The sequence below is a fragment of the Cyprinus carpio genome, chromosome A22 (genome assembly GCF_018340385.1).
Source record: "Cyprinus carpio isolate SPL01 chromosome A22, ASM1834038v1, whole genome shotgun sequence".
NCBI classification, from domain to species: Eukaryota; Metazoa; Chordata; class Actinopteri; order Cypriniformes; family Cyprinidae; genus Cyprinus; species Cyprinus carpio.
The window spans coordinates 18,130,327-18,148,234 of record NC_056593.1 but is presented as its reverse complement, the minus strand read 5'-3'; the positions used below and the strand labels follow the sequence as shown (position 1 = coordinate 18,148,234).

The window sequence follows — 17,908 nt, the reverse complement described above, 5'->3', positions numbered from 1 at the left end:
AATTTTAATCATAATACAAACATTCTAATTAACTTCTCAGAAGGTCTGTCTGGTTGTGAGGAAGAGCTCCCTAAATAGACAAGTTCGATGCGTTTAGCTTGGAGATTTGAATTGGTTTCAGTCCTTAACAGCATCACGTTTGACGTGCTCCGGTCTGTGGTCTTCTTCTACATCAAGACCCCTCTGAGAGTGAAGGAGGCAGGGCTGGATGAGCTCATCCCAACCACCTGGTGGCCGACACGCTTCGACAAAGAGGTCAGAAACAACCTCACAGATGAGTATGAATATAAATGGCATTGTTTATAAAGGCTACACAAAAGATGTAACCTGAAATGATCTCGTCAAGCGAACACTAATCTGAACTGAGACCTGGTTGAATAATTCTCCACTGTCTCTCCTGACGTGTATCCAGGGCAAAGATGAGAGAGACACGTGTGAGGAGACGGCCGAGGAGAGGCTGAGACGGCGTGCATACGAGCGTGGCTGTCACAGACTGAAAAAGAGGATTGAGGGTATGTCACAAACACACTCACACTCACTCACACAGATCTGCAAGCGTATCCGTCACTGTGACACTCAGCTGAACCCGTGTGTGTGTGTGTAGTTGTGGAGGAGCTGCAGGTTCAGATCCTGAGGTTAATGCTGAACAACAAAGACAAGGGGACGGTATGTTGATACTTGTTTTCCACACGTCTGCTCACACTACTGTTATATTTTATTGTATGAATGAAATGTTTAATATGAGAATGGACCACTTAGACAGGAAGAGACCGTCTGACCTGCCTTTAAAGTGACTAACTATAGTTCATTACGTTTTAAAACTAAATGTTGTTCATGTTAACTAAAACTATTATAAATGATTTTGATTAACCGAAATAAAACAGAAAGAAAATCAACTGTATATTAAAAATTAGACATTGAAATTAAACATTGCTTTTGGAAACTAATTTCAAAAAATGTAAGCTGAACTGTGGTTTGAATAATTTTACTAAAACAAACTAATATTAAATTCAATTATAAAATGAATATACATATAAAAATAAATTATAAATAAAATAATTATAAAATAAAAAATAGAGCTAAATAGAAATGTAAAAAATCGTATAAAAATTATAAAAGTACAACAAAATGATTAAAACTTAAAATTAAAGCTGAAAATACTCAGTAAAAGCTTATTCAAGACATTAATAAATATTATAACAGTATATATAAATGATACTAACACAACTGAAATGGGATTAAACCACAAAAACCGTGAATACCACAAAAAAAGTAATATCTAGTTATTAAATTTAATTGATTTATGTAATGTTAATATTCTTATATAAATAAATTATAAATATTAACATTCTTATTGTTTACTTGATTTTTACATTGTAACTAAGACATGGTTTAGCACAATAGATTCAGTGTTTGAGCATATTCTCCTAATGAAATTTGACAGAAAACAAGCAGAAGGTTTTTGTATTTTAAGATTCTTTTAGGACTGGATTCCAAGATTCAGTGTTTGAGCCTGTGTGCCTTGTTTACCTGGCTCTCTTTTTTCACAGGGCGAAGCATCTCGATACATTTTCCTCAACAAATTCCGCAAGTTCCTTCAAGAGAACGCCAGCAATAGAGGGGTAGGTCGCAGGACACGGGACACGTTGAACAACTCTGTCCTCCTTTATACCTTGAATTAACATGCTTTCCATATCTGGATAGTATCTAGATATTCTTCAGCTGGATTGTGCAGTATTTAGAGACTTTACCAAAATAAAGGATTAGAAAATTTCAGAATGCATCTGAGAAGCTGGACTAGAGCAGAGTGAGTGATGATTTGTGGAGGAGATTCCAAGAGTAGTTTAGCGGAATAATTTCCTCAGGCCATCCAAGATGAGTGTGTTTCTTCATCAGATTTGGAGAAATGGATCCTCTACAGTGAATGGGTGCCGTCAGAATGAGAGTCCAAACAGCTGATAAAAACATCACAATGATCCACAAGTAATCCACAGCACTCCAGTCCATCAGTTAATGTCTTGTGCAGTGAAAAGATGTGTGTTTGTAAGAAACAAAATCATCAAGACATTTTTAACTTCAAAAGATTGCTTCAAACGAAGTCCTCTATCCATAATATTTTCAAATCTGTTCTAATTAAGAAACAAACTCATCTTCATCTTAAGTAAACTTTCAGCAAATTTTCATTTTTTGGTGAACTATTCCTTTAAATGTGATAAGTAGATCATAAATAGATCTTTTTTTTTCTTTCTGCAAAAGCAGAAGTAAAAGCTGCAAACCGCCACACAGCATTTGGTAATATTTAAAGTGCTCTTGCCACAGAAGTGTGCCACAGGAAATACATTACTTAATGTGTTTTGATGACGGAAATGGGCTTTGTTTTTACTTTTAATTAGTTCCAGTAACATATAAACCAGGAAACTGTGCTGGCATAAAGAATGTAAAATAAGAAAATAAAAAAATAAATAAAAATAAAAAGTTTGAGGACTTTATCATGCTCAGTGCACTCTTTCCCTGCTTACACTTCACAGAAGTAAATGAATATGGCCATTGTCTGTAACATGTTTGTTGTCGATGGGATCGTTTCAGTTATTGTGCAGTGATCAGGGTTTTAATCGGAGGCTTTGATGTTTGTCTCATGTGTTGTGATGTTATGTGTTCAGAACCCCACAGTGTTGTGTCCTCCTGAATACATGGTGTGTTTCATTCACCGGCTCATCACGGCCATCAGGAGCTACTGGGATGAAGGCAAGAGAAAAAGCCCAGGATCCATCAGCAGTGAAGGTACACAACACACACATTTTGTCTTTTTATTCAGGGTTATTATAGTTTTAGTTACAGTTGACTAAAACTGAAATCATTAAAAAAAAAAAAAAGTTCAGGTAGTTGCCATGGCATCATTTCTAAAACTAAATAAAAGTGAATAATAATAATAATAATAATAATAATGATAATAATAATAATAATAATAATAATGATAATAATAATAATAATAATAATAATAAAATGCATAGACCTAAAAAATGAATAAAAATTACAAACACCAGAAAATTACTACAACTTTAACTAAAATTAAAGTGAAAATATACAAATACAAAAACTATATTAGTATATCAATGATAATAAATCAACGCTGACTCTTTTCATTTTCTTCATTATAATATCAAATTTTAATTTGAAATGAAAAACACACTCATTACCGAAGAGGTGCATTCAGGTTACTGAATGTATGAATTGCTTTTTTAATGGATGGGATGTTAGCAAGGCAAGTATTGTTAACTAAAACTTGAACTATTAAACCTATTTCTGGTAATTGAAATAAAGCTAAAATAATAATAAAAAAATAAACATATATGAAAAACTTCCAATGAAAATAACTGACAAATTACTGAATAAGTTGAAGTACTAAAATTAAAATAAGTTTAAGCTGCAGCAAATAAAAATGAATTAAACCTAAATGGCTACATTAAAAATATATAATCACAAATACAATTCAAGTCCTTCAAAATGACAAAAAAATTAAGTTAAAAGTTTAAATATAAAAATTTAAGCTAATTCAAAATATTTATAAAACCCAAACAGTATATAAGTAATACTAAAATAAGTCTGCTAATTTTTTATCAGTGAGAACATCTTTTTAAAAAAGTATAAAAAAGGGTTCATCAAATAAACACAAAATATTAAATTAAATATTAAGAATATTTTTGTTAATTAAAATAAATCTGAAATAATAAAATACAAACATGGAATGGAAAAACCTAAATTAAATGAAATCAGAAATGTTGCTTTGGCAACTAAGGGAAAAGTTAAGGCACTGAAGTTATAATTGAATGTCATGTCTTTGACCCGTTTGTGTTCCCGTCAGACGCGTACGTCCCTCCTCAGCTCTTCTACAACGGGAAGGTGGATTACTTTGACCTTCAGCGTTTAGGAGGACTTCTCTCGCATCTGAAGAAAACGCTCAAAGGTTGGTAAAAAACACATGTAAAGTGTTTCAGAGTTTGGTCAAATAATTACCCAGCATGCAGTGGCTCTAGACTCCACCAGAGGGAGCAGAAGGTCAATTTGTTTTGAGTGTGACTCATACCGACAGCAGAAACAGTACGGTTTAAACCTCTGAAGACAATAAATAAAGCTTTCGTTATCAAGTTTGGCAACAACAAATGTACTTGTGTTTTTTTTTTGTTCTTTTTGTTTGCTTTCAGAAGCTCACTTTAATGCTCGCAGACGTAATGTTTGTTTTCTGCAGTTTTTTAATCTTCCTAGACGTAAACAGAGACGTGCAATCTCATTCTGATGTGCCTGTTATGTTCCTTTTGTTTGATAACTCTTGGAATTTCACTATTGATCTTTTCAAAGCTGCCAGACGAATGGTTTAGATCGATCAGCCTCACAAATTATTTTTAAATTGAGACCGAATGCATTGTACACATCCTGCCGGCTGTTTTCTTTTTCTTTTCTTTTTTTTTTTAGTTTCTGACTTCATTATTAACCTCAAAAACGTTGGTGGTCGTTACTTTGATTTGTGGCTTCATTAAAATTTCTGAAATTATGGGATAAGGCGGATACTGGCGGCGTTCGGAAAGACCAGGATGCAGATGGATATTGATTTCTCTCAAGGCAGCGGCACATGCCTCAAAAAATATTGACGTACAGCTGGGAGCACGCTAAGAGAGAAGGAAGGAGGATAGAGGAAGTGGTTGAGAGTTGTGCCTTTTATGTAATTTCTTTTCTTTTTTTTGTGGTTTGCATTAGATTTTGTTTGTCTGAGGTGTTTGTCAGGAGTTTGCCTGGATTGGCTGCATTTCTCATTGTAAATTTCAAACTTGAATGTGGCCCAAAAAACATGAGGATCTCAATTTAGGTGTCGAACATTAAATATAGCATAGAAACGTTTAAAACAGTGGTGAACGGCTGCATTCAAGTTTTAAAATGACTAAGCTTTAAATTAACTTTTAAAATAAATATTTGGCAAAAAAAGAAAGAAAACAGGAATAAATCAGAATTTTTTTTCTTACAGGAATAATATCATATATTTTTTTATTAATATATATTTTTATTTATTATATACATATTATATATATATACATACATACATACATACATACACATGTGTATATATATCCCATGAGACTTTTCAATAAAGTAATCTTCAAAACAAGTTAAGATATTTTTACCTCAGAAGTTTCTGTGCCTCCATTGAAACTTGACCCTGGATTGAACCACGGATTGAAGCTTCCTGACGCCTTTATGACTTTTTTTTGGGATCTTTTAAGTTTTAGTTTCAGTCGAGGCACAGAAACCTGTAAGGCTTCATTAAAAATGTCTTAATTTGTATTTTGAAGACTAACCAAAGTAAATGATGACTGATTTTTAATTTGTGGGTGAACTTTTCCTTTAATTTAAATGAACCATCCAAACAAACCAACTGATAAAAATGAATTGGACTTTGTTCAGTTTATTGTCTCAATTCGCACAGTTGTAAAGCTGTATCTTCAATACAATGTTACAAAAATCAGTAACGTAGTGATCTTTAATGCAAATTTTCCAAAAATACTCTATTACATGTAATCGTGTAATGTAGTTGAGGTGAAATTAATCATTTATGCAACACTGGCATTACTAAACGGGAAAAGAAAATGTTTACTGTTTGACAAGTTTCCCCTGTTTGCCACTGGTCAGACCAAACTCACGCCATTGGTTGAGTATTACTGTTCAGAGCTGGTCGAGATGTTGATGTAGAGTTTGTTTCATCATCAGATTTGTAGAAATGTAGCACTGCATCACTTGTTCACCAATGGATGCTCTGCAGTGAATGGGTAAAAGTAGTAAAAGAAATCTGCTGTCTGACCTTCGTCATACTATTTTCGATGTATTGTGATTTGAGGCACACATAATCTGGTGTACTTTTCAGAAAGGATGGTACTTAAATTATGAATCAGTCTATTACTATTCATCCATTGTGATTAAAATAAAAGGCGTCTTTGACAATTGTGTTTGTATATGCTTGTTTCCATTAACAGGGAGAGGCGAGATGTCTTGTCATGTGACACAACTCTGCTGTAGCAAAGTTTGAATTTCATTAATTCTCACTCCGTCTCTCCATTGCTTTTGTCTCCTAAAACACACATCTTCCTCCGTTGTCCCTGTTCACTGGCCTTGTTTGATTAAAAGCTGGTAATTACATCGTTCCTGTTTCTGTATGGTTCCCCTGCTGATTCTGCAGGAATGTCTCCTTCTCCCTCTGGCACCCGATTGAACTCTTTTGAGGCTTTGAGGAAAGACTCAAAGCCATCTGAGAGCAAAACAAGGGAAGGATGAGTGAAGAATGGGACACACTCATTGTATCAGTGTTTTTTTTTGTTTTTTTTTTACAGTGACAGTCACCGGTGTATAAAAATTGAATCTTGTCTTCTGGACTTTATCTTGACAATATTGATTTAAGTTTAGCAGCTGCTGAGGGCTTTTCCTCCTTGACATATATTACATAATTTGTCGTTTCCTTTTTTTTTTTTTCTTTTTTTTTTATTATTGTTGATTTTGGCCACCAAACCTTGCAGTGTTCGTCTCCACTCAATATGAAGCAGCCAAATCCACCATCTGCTCCTCATCTTATTCAGCACAGTATTTTTTAAAGTAATGTTTCATGTTTTATGCCTTATCAGTTGTTCTCACTATAGAGTGCTGCATAAATGAGTCCTTAAACCCGGAAACAAGCTTTGACCTTGTGGTTCAATGTCCCAAAGTCAGTGAATGGGCTTTTGGTTAAATGACATGAAATAATGTCTGTGGTGAACACAAGTTTAAGATATTTTCATGTTTTATTCTACGATATAAAATACACCAGTAAAAGCCCACTAGTGATTTTTATTTAAGCTTTTCCTTGTCTTGAAAAAGGCAGTAGCTAACAAGTGTCTAAATGGGACTACAGAGGATGTCTGGGACATTAAACGTCATCACACTGAACGGATAAACTCATCAACCCAACACTCACAATCACACCCACTCTTTCAATATAATAGTTCTCTTACAAACTATTTTAACTCAAGCTTTACATCTTGTACAGTAGATCTTAAATAAGAACTGAAATAGTCGAAAACTTTATGGTAACGCCGAAGTCAGGTGACTGTGGTGTAGTTTATTTATAGCCTACGTCTAGCTAGAATGTATTGTGTGTGTATAGGCTTTGAAACTCATGAAATCCCAAAGTACACGTGTTTGTATGCGTACACTAGCGTATGCCTTCAGTCAAACACATAGCCTTTCAAAGTCTACTCCATATGATAGCGAGCACCCAGGCCAGTGTTGTCACCTTGTGGAACAAGTGATTAATGCAAAATAAATTTAATGCACGCGTGCGAAGTATGCATGGTTACAAAAAAAAAAAAAAAAACGAGTGGTGTGAGTACAGTATACGCATACTTTTCTGGTGCACAGTATGCAGACCCTCACATGCATGTAAAAACTGAAGTATACTTTGGGGAGTACGTTTACACTAGGGCTGGGTAAAAAATATTGATTTCTCGTTTTTAATTGATTCTCATTTTTACGAAACAATATAGATTCTTAAATCCCAAGAATCCGGTCCGGTTTAATGTGGTGTGACAGAAAAGCGACTGATCGTATCCTCCGCTTTAACCAGTTTCATCTCGAAATAAACATGAATGAACATCCGAAGGTTAAAATAAAGAGTACAAATTACCGAAATCCCGGAAAGACGTCAGTATAACAGCTTGTAAACAATGTGTCATATTTACCTCAGAAAATAAACGTATTAGGTGACCATGAACTCATTAGTCTCTAGAGAGGAGAGAGATTTTGCTAAATATATGCACCATATAACATATTGATTAAAGCTTTTACTGTTCTTCAATATTTAATTTGTTTGAATAAAATCGTCAAGTTTTTTTGACAGCCACCATTCAGATGTTTATATTTCCAAAAACGAATTGGAGTAGAATAATAATTATGTAATTGTCAAGTTATTATTATGAAAACTTAATTGAGTGTAATTTAAGTGTTTGTATACAAATAATTTAATTTTAACTTTCAATATTATAGTAATGTAGTACCAACTGACTCTTACAGTATGTAATTTACTGTAATTTACCGTACTGATATAACAGAGAAAATTTACCATACTGTACCTGATGTATAACCAAAATAATCAATATTGAATCGAATGGAATTGGAATTTAATCTAATCAAATCACAAGTTTGTGATTCAAAATCGAATCGAATTGTGAAATTGGTGTCAAAACCCAGGCTTAGTTTACATGACAGTGATATACTAAAACTGGAAAACTAGAAAAGTTTTTCCTTCGCGTTTTTGAAAAGTTTCTCATAGAGACGACAACGTTGTCACACAGAATCAGATTCACACGGATCCACAAAAACGGCTAAAACACTGTATTATTCATAGCAGGCCAGTAGATGGCGATGTTATTTAGTAAAGATGTGCCTGTGAACAAACTTATAGACTGAACATGTAATACACAAATGCATGACGTCACCAGTTTCACACATTTGTGTTTTTGTAGTTTACATGAGGGCAAAAAAGCTATCGTTTTCAAATACTTGCACTTTGAAACCTGTTTTCAAAGGTTTGTGTTTTCAGGCCCCCAAAATGCTGTTGTTGTGTAAATGAACGGCCAAAACGCATAAAACATGTTCTGTTTTTAGTTGAAACGGTGTTGTGTAAACACTGAAAGACTATTATAGTTACCTGTAAGTGGACCTAAAGTAGCAACAACCCAGAACACCTTTACTTTTACCATCGACATTTGCTTTCATCAATATCATCATCTATTGGCTGTGTAATGATTGCGTAGTATTGATTTAGGTCAAGTTTAAAAGTCATTTCTGTCAGTTTTATAATGATGATCATAATAATAACAATAATAATAAAAATCCCCATCAGCCAATATGGCATTTATCCAGCATATTTTTTATTGAACTTCTTTCATCTTTTAACCTCAGCCTTCACTAACCAGCATCAATTTGAGGTAAAACTGCTGTGCTCTTTCTCTGAACCTTTCTTCATACCGACTGCATCTAATAGCTTCATCAAGGTCATTACGTGGCAAATCCTGATATTTTTACCCGTAGCATGCAAGTGTCTGCCGTACTTGGACCTGCGCCAGTTTGTTTCCTTCACCGACTGATTTTGGCACACTTGCCAGGTTGCTTACGGAGAATCGTGACTAACAAGTGATTCTAATTTAGGTCATCTGTGACTGGCAAGTGTACGTTCTCCTCCCCGCTCTGGCGCTGGAATATCTGTCAGATTTCTAGACTTGATACTTTTGATGTTTATGGAGTCTGAGATTTATCAGCTCAGTTGACCGATGGCCAGAGGTCATTCAGGTGTAATGAAGACGCTATATCAGCCCCACACCAAATTAATGAAACCATATCTCTCGGGTCATTCACTCTGTCAGACTTCATCATCTATTTGGTCTTAAATTATGATTCCATTTGAGACATCGTATTTTAAATTATTAGATTAACTTATTAGATTGTTTTGTGATCTTGATAAATGCATAATCATGTTCACCTTATTCGCTGTATTTATCCTATATGAAGGAAACTGTTTGTATGAAGATATAAAATAAATTGAGGTATTATTTTTAAATTTAATGATCATTTATATTACATCACATTATTAAAATTTAATTCATTTTAAAATAACGTTACATTAAAATTACATTAATATACATATAAAACAAATTAAAATAAATTCTATATTAAATACAAAATTCATCAAATTAATTTTTAATTTAAAGTGATGGAATACTATAAAATGCATTTTATAAAATAACTTGAAATGCAATTAGAATTTATATTAAAGTTAAATAAAATGTATTTCACTCCATGTAATATAAAATAAATTACTTTTTTTAGTTAAATATGCTCAAAGTGGTAAACATCCAGTTAGTTAAAAATTGAAACAAAAAGAACATTTTTGTTATTATTTATAATTGAATTACTTTATTATAGACATTAAATAGATCATTATATATAAAATAAATAAAAATTAAATAAACCATTGAAATGATTTTGTAAAAATTGCTTAGTGGTGAACATTCAATAATAAATGAAAAAATAAATGACAAATGCTTAATTATTTTAAATATAATTATTATAATTAATTATTCTTAAAATTGTCATAATAAAATACTATATATATATATATCTATATATATATATATATATATATATATATATATATATATATATATATATATATATATGAATATATATAATTGAATATATGATTATATTTATTTATTTGTAGTATAACACTATATCAATAAATTTAAATTATGAATATATGACAATTGAATTATATGAACTCAATAATTATATAAAATTATATAATGTATAATTTATTACAAAAAATAAATGTATAATTCATAATAAAATTATTTGTATAAATATTTTATATAACATTTTATATAACAAATTTTAATTTATACAAATAAATGTGATATTTTTTCATAAATAATATATATAGTATATATAACTGAATTATATGTATTATATGTATAATTCAGTTAATGTTTTATTGGAAAGTAATTAATGAATTTAATTTTAAAAAATAAAAATAAAAAAATAGGGTTAAAAATAACCGCCTATCTTCTTTCTTGGATAAATTAGGTCACTATTATAAGTGATTCCTTTTGGTGCAGTTTAAACTGCCCAAACACACAGATCCTCTTTAGACTTACTAGGCAGACAGGTAGAAGGGTCACTTCAGTGCTTAGCTTGCACCTTACAATAAAAATAGATCAATGTGCATGTCCTATACAGCACCTCACTCCTTCACTCGCTGAACTCGCAAGGCTGAGATTTACTCTTTTCTCTCTCCTTCTGTTCTTCCTGTGAATTATTCCCAAACTGCTTTTACCGCCCCATTTTTCTCACATGTACGCTCCTATTGGACAGCCGGCCTTGGGTAGCCTTGAAAATGTAGACTTTGGAGTGAAGTGGAGCCCATATCTCTCCTAAAACAGTTGTAATAAGCTCTCTGACGAGTTGAAGCCAAGATTTTTTTATAGCTCTGCTGTCCAGAAGAAGACAAATGTGCATTACTAAATAATAGACTGAAGTGTTCATGAAAGCTTGTGAGCTTGTTGTCCTCTGAGATGACTTACCAAGTGTTGAAATCTGAGCCACATTCACTCCTGAAAGCCTCTTTTTGGTTGAATATTAAAACCTATCCAGCTTCTACTCTTTCTAGTAGCTAAATGACTTACTGTGTTGTTGTGTTGCATATTAAACTTGATAGTTTGACTGTTTTATGATGTGTTAGATGACCTGGCTGCAAAAGCCAACATCATCATAGACCCGGCGGAGATCCAGGCCTCATCCATGGATGATCTGGATGAAGATGAGGAAACTGGAGCTGCACAGGTACATTAAAGACTGCCAAGAATCATTTTCACAACTTACTTGAACATCTAAAGGCTTTTTTATATGTAATTGTGGGAAATATTAAATTAAAATCATGTAAAAAATAACCTTAAAATAATACAAAAATATTCTGGGTTTAATACAAGTTGAGATGTGTGTGTGTGTGTGTGTGTGTGTGTTTTTGTGTGTGTGTAGTATGTGTGTTGGTGTGTGTGTGGTGTGGGTGTATATATATACACACACACACACACACACACACACACACACCCACAAGGAACACACACACACTCCACACACACACACACACACACCACACACACAATCTCAACTTTATTAAAATAAAAAAATATATATTTTTATTTTTTTTATTGACTCTATTTATTTATTTATACACACACAATGCTCGTTATTTTTATATAATAATATAGGATCATAATTGTATTATTATTATTATTATTATTAATAATAATAATAATAATATAATTACTTATGATTTATATATATTCGATACAATTTAAAAATATTACTATGAATGTTACTTTTTTATAGTACTCTGCATGTATATGTACTGTATGTTATACTGTATGATATCAAATAAAGTACACTTTATTTATTTATTTTTTGTAAAATGTGCTCAACATTGTGAGCGTTCAATAAATTCTATAACTATATATAATTATAATTATATTTACATTTACATTTTAAATGTAGTCATTTAGCAGACATATATAATAATAATAATAATAATAATAATAATAATAATAATAATAATAATAATAATAATAAAAAAGATGAATATAAACTGTAATACATAAACTATTATAAGATAAAAAAAATATAAATTTTTAATTAATGGTTTAATTTTGTTTTTGTACATATTGTTTTTATGTGCCTTATTTTACAAAATACATTTTGTTATTTTATAACTTTAAATGTTGCATTTATATAATACTGTAATATTTAAATAGCTGATTTTTTTTTTATTATCAATATGGCTTTAATGTGGAAAAATATCAAACCAACCTGTGTACATTTACATTTACATTTAAAATTACAACTTTACTTCCATGACAACATAATACAAAAAACAAAACCCTGAAGTGACCCTCTTCTTGAGTGATTTTATAAAATTACAAGCTTTACTTTTCTTTTAAATTCTCCAAAAACTGGCTCCATTTAGTTCCATTATAAATGACCTTGATTTTGGCTTTAGTTGAGTCTCATTAAGGGCGTCTGGTGTAGAGCACTTTGTTTTGTGGCGCTGCTCTAGTTTTTGTGGAGAGGACGTTATCCTGAAAGTCATGCAGCTGTGAGTCTAGAAGCTGCAGATGAATGATGATGTGTGTTTGGGAACTGCAGAGACCGTCTGGCGCTGTGGCCATGGGTGGCGCTTTGGCCCGTCCCAGCTGGTTGAGTTCCCCGACGCTGGGCAGAGCCAACCGCTTCCTGAGCACCGCCGCCGTCAGCCTCATGACCCCTCGACGACCCCTCGCCCCGCCGGAGAAAGTCAAAGTCCGGACCCTAGCCGTGGAGCAGAGAACTGAGGAAGACAGTGAGTCCAGCAACTAACTTATGTTTGCTTTTTTTTTTTTTTTTGTCATGTCATTTAATTTTTACTAATTTTGAATTTCATTTTAGAGTACTATTTTACATATTATGTTTTTACTAATTTTGAATTTCATTTTAGAGTACTATTTTACATATTATGTAATGGCTGATTATTTATTTAGCAGATTCCCAACACTTGAAAATATATAAAATATCTAAATATCCATTTTCTCTGAAAACAAATGGTAATGATGATATGGACTTTTTTCCTTATCCAAGTGGCTATTTATTTATTTTTAAGCATAAATCTAACAAAATGGACATATTTTGTTAATCAATGGGGAAAATGCCAATTGCAAAAAACATTAAAATTGTAATAGACTAAGACTAATCTAAAGGAGTAAGACTTAAAAATGGAAACAAAATTACCACTAATCCTATGAAAGCAATATTTCAAATAGTGTTTTACTTCTCAGTTTATTCATTATTAATTTATTTGAAACATTGAGATATTAAGTCTTTTAGAGAACATCTTCTTGGATAAAGTTTTTCTTTTGTTATTGGCAAATAGTTTTTTTTCTCTCGTTTTAAGCATTAATCAAACAAAATTTACAACATTTTTGTGCTTTAAATTATTTAAAAAAATGTAAATCGTGTGAAAAAAAATAACTTGAAGATGTGTTCTATGCAAACAATTGTTTTTCTTCTCATGTAAATCTATTAAGATTTGTTTTCAAATAAATATATTCAATTAAATGTATTTCCTCCCCCATTGGCAGTGTTTTTTTTTCATAAATCTAAGATATTTTCATGAGGTTTATGCTTAAAAAAACTGTTTGCTTATCAGATAAGGAAAATATATGTAATTCAAGATATATTCAGAGAATATAAATGCATTCCTCCAATTTTACAAAACATGTTGTTTTAAAGATATTTAGATATTTTTTACAGGACAACATGACTTTAATTTTGATTCAAAAAAGCATTTTTGCAGTGCATGACAATATCAATCCACAGCTTCACAGGAAATCAGATGGAAAGCACTTAGCTTAGCAATGAGCGTCTCAAATAGGAGAAAAAAGAACAAATCTGTCACTGAACTCAAGGGGGATATGATGTGTTTTTAACCACTTTTCTTTCTCCCCTTCTCCCCTCTGCCATCTCCAGTCGAGGGAAGCCATGGTAACGATGGGCTGTTGCTGGGGCGACCGCTAGAAGAGCCTGACCAGCCAATCACAGAGAAGTCCCTGCTGGAGATTCTGGACGGGGTTGTGATGATGTACAATCTGAGCGTTCATCAGCAGCTTGGCAAGGTACGGCTCTGAGAGACCTGCTCACTGCGGCCCTGTGGGACGCGTCATGCTGAAACGGGTGGAGGAGACACGGGGCCTGAGGGCCGAGCTGTGTTACTGACATCTGATGATGCCTGTCGTAACGGTTTTGCCTTTGTGTCATTCGAACAAGTTTGAGAGCGTCACACATCAATCGCATCTGGATTTGAAAGCATGCTTATGAGGCTTAGGTCTGAGAAATCGCCTCATGATACAGTTCACACTGAGATAAAAATCTATTGTTTTCAGTGACTTAATGACACAGATAGTCTAAAACTTGACCAAATATAGGATCCACGTCACATGTTTTGCATGATGATATGATGAATGGATGGCTCATTTTTAACAGCTGAGAAATAAAAGACACGGAAATTATTTTAATGAAAAACCAAAAATCCGTAATTCAAGCGTGTATTGAACCGTGGAATCAATATCGAACAGTTCGATATTATATTGATAGTATACACACACACAAATAAATAAAACAAACTGATTTAGGCATCCTAGGTTAACTTGTAATGATAGTTACCACTCATTTTGTATGTATGTGTGTGTATGTACAGTTTATGTGTGTGTGTGTGTGTTTGTATATATAACTCTGTAACTAAGGACTTTAATTGTCTCAAGGGAGATCCTTAATCTGCTCAGTACTGAACTGGCGAGCAATTCCAGCTGCAGTGCTGAACCGATTCCCTGTTGAGGGTCTCCTCACTATCCTGTCTTCTCCTGCATTTGTCTTACGTGGACAAACTTCTCTTGCAGAGGCTGAAAGGGTCGTCCCTTTGGCCTTCATCTGGATAACCTCCTGTTGCAGGGTTACAGTCAATCCAGAGTGGCCTGCCATCTTGCAATCTCAGTGAAAATAAGAGGGATGCTGCCTGTTAAATATATAATTAAATAAAATAAAACAATTTACCACAATAACACAAAAAAACACCAAAAATCTTTAAGTTATCTCTAAGTTCCCTCTAAGTTCCTTTTTTTTATCCTAGATATTTCTTTGAAAAAAAACAAAAAACAAAAAAACCTTTGGTTGTCATTCTTCATTTTGCTCTTGAGTTCCTTCGAGTTCACTTGCATGGATTTTGCTGAAAATCTCCTCTTTGATTTAGAGAGGGTCTCGTGTGCCAGCTCATCCTGACCGACCCGCTGCATGTCTCCAAACACACTGATAAATGCTTTTTGCCAACGCGTCGTTGCTTTCAGCAATGAGTCACTGCTGGGTAAAACACGACCCTGTCCTGCCAGCAGCTGTTTTAATGTTCACTCTCTCAACAGCGAGGAGGAAAGAGACGAACAGAAAAACTGTCGCACTCAATGGTCCTGAAGTCTGTGTAATTCATGCTCTTCACAAAGTGCTTCGCTCAGCAAAGTTCTGTACATCAACCTTCGTCTTCCCGTGTGAGTCCTTGAGCTTGGAAAAAAAAGGGATTTCAATCAGGGAGAGTGATTAATCTCTGTAATACAAAGATTTTCGCTTTTTCTCTGCCTCTCTATGTGAAATTCCTATGCATATCTAGTCTGTTTTTTTTTTTTTTTTTTTAACCCAAAAATGAAAGTCCTGTCATCATTTCCTCTTGTTCTGATAAAGATTTGACTGGTCCAGAAGAACATCTTTCTCCACTGATGGCCATTTAAAAGTAGCCATGTATTACACACAGTGGTATTTGAGGGTTATTGCAGAGGGAAAGATTTCCTGTGAAAAACGACTAAAATATTTTCAAACCAGTAGTAATTTTTTTCACATTAACCAGTAGTATAGCTTCAGAAGACCTGGAATATGGTGTCACGAGTCATATGGACTGCTTTTATGGTGCTTTTTAAATCTTTTTTTGGAGCTTGACAGCTCTTTTTATTGTATTGTCTCAATCTCTCCATTGAGAGTACTAGAAATGATGACAGTTTTTAATTTTTAGGTGAACTTTTCCTTAAACATCACCGTCTGGAGTCGATGTTTCGCTTTATTTATAAAGGTTTAATTAATCCTACTGGCACTTATTTTGGGATAATAATCAAAACAAAAAGCATTAAAAAAATCAATGAAACATAAATTATACCTATATTTTGCTACATGCAGTTCTGGAGAAAAAAAATTACTCGTAGGAACCTTTTTTTAAACTTCCACACGAGTGAATTGTAACATTGTTTTCTTTAACAGGCGGTAGAATTTTTAATATGCTTTTAATCACACATATATGATTTAATCATACACACAACTTGCATTGAGGGTCTGACTGTTATTTTTAGGACTTAATAATGATTAATGTTTTAGTTCCTAAGTGGTGAGTAACAACATTGTATTTCTTTGTCAAAGCCAATATTTATTCTCATTTGGTCATCGTCCGAGTGTTCATTCTGGACCCTGTTAATTAGTCATTTAGCAAATCTTTTTCCAAAGTGATTTGCATGGTCAGTATCTAGGGTTAAGTATCATTCTCACCACTTACCACTGGGATTTGAACCTGCAACCTTTTGATCACCAGCCAAAATTGTTAACCGCTAGGCTGCACCAGCAAGAAGAAACTCTGCCTTGGTTTGCACTTCAGCAGTTTCCTGAAGTAATCCCAAGGTTTCTTCCTCCAGGGAGTTTTTCAGTGCCACTGCTGATGTGAATCACTGCACCAGTGGGGTTTGTGAGACACTTTTCTTTGTTTCTGCTTTAGAACAATATCCATTTTGTGAAAAGTGCCATCCAAGTCAAATTTAATTAAAATTGACAGGGTGGCATGGTAAGAGGAAGTGGTTATTGATAGTGAAGTGATCCTTCGGTGACGTACTGTGGCTTTGGAAGTGAATTGAAAGTGGTTCAGTTCATGCTGTGATTTCTCTTCCTACTCTGTTGGATCCTGATGAGATTTACGCTGTAGCCTGTCAAGCAAAACTAATTTGACTTACATGGACTTGATAAAGGCTTTGTTAATTGGCTTGGCACAGTGGCATCAGGAGACTTGTCTTTATTACTGATATGCCGAATAATTCAGCCACAGCATGAAGTGTCACCACAACACCTCGTCATTTCATCAGGCTGGAATCCATTTTTTATTTCCTCAGAGTTTGAGAGAACTGCATGACCATAAACTCAATATATAATCTGAGCCTCGTATTTTGGAAACTGCCTAAAGCGGTTTCTCAAATGAAAATGTGCTGCATACTGATGTTTTTTTTACTTTTTATTAAAGCTGGCAGCTTTCATCTAAAGCCCGATACATACTCTAAATAAGTTTGTGAACTTAAAATCTTCTAGATCAATTCACCACAACACAAATGTATGTTGCTCTTTACATTCTCATTGCCACAAGGAGCGCTATTGTTTAGCATGAACTGACTATTAGTTTTCTGAGCAACAAAATGATGTTTACAAAAGTGGTTCTAGATGCTGGATTTGATAAAGTTTGCAAAGTTTGTGGTATCACTGTACATCTTTAGTCTAAAATTTAAGAATTCAGACTGAGGCTGATAATAGCCAGTAAATGGGATATTTAAGCACAAAAACATAAGATTAATAATTTTAACGGTGATTATGTGATTTGCGTATAAGTCATATGCCATTTTATTGTCAAAATGGGAAGTTCTTGACTAGAATAAGCTGCAAAATGGACCAGACTTCATGCTGATAG

General features: G+C 33.4%; 1 protein-coding gene across 7 annotated transcripts in view; it reads left to right on the top strand.

The window, feature by feature from the left end:
* Nucleotides 1–17,908, top strand: part of LOC109072041 (E3 ubiquitin-protein ligase RNF123-like) — a 124,268-nt gene that overhangs the window by 16,542 nt on the left and 89,818 nt on the right. For all 7 annotated transcript variants that reach the window (XM_042712144.1, XM_042712148.1, XM_042712146.1 and 4 more), the window contains exons 16-24: nucleotides 138–255; nucleotides 413–512; nucleotides 605–666; nucleotides 1,551–1,622; nucleotides 2,661–2,781; nucleotides 3,863–3,964; nucleotides 11,312–11,412; nucleotides 12,772–12,964; nucleotides 14,128–14,273. In XM_042712144.1, coding sequence (XP_042568078.1) covers nucleotides 138–255; nucleotides 413–512; nucleotides 605–666; nucleotides 1,551–1,622; nucleotides 2,661–2,781; nucleotides 3,863–3,964; nucleotides 11,312–11,412; nucleotides 12,772–12,964; nucleotides 14,128–14,273 — 1,015 coding nt within the window. The remainder of the gene's footprint in view (nucleotides 1–137; nucleotides 256–412; nucleotides 513–604; nucleotides 667–1,550; nucleotides 1,623–2,660; nucleotides 2,782–3,862; nucleotides 3,965–11,311; nucleotides 11,413–12,771; nucleotides 12,965–14,127; nucleotides 14,274–17,908) is intronic.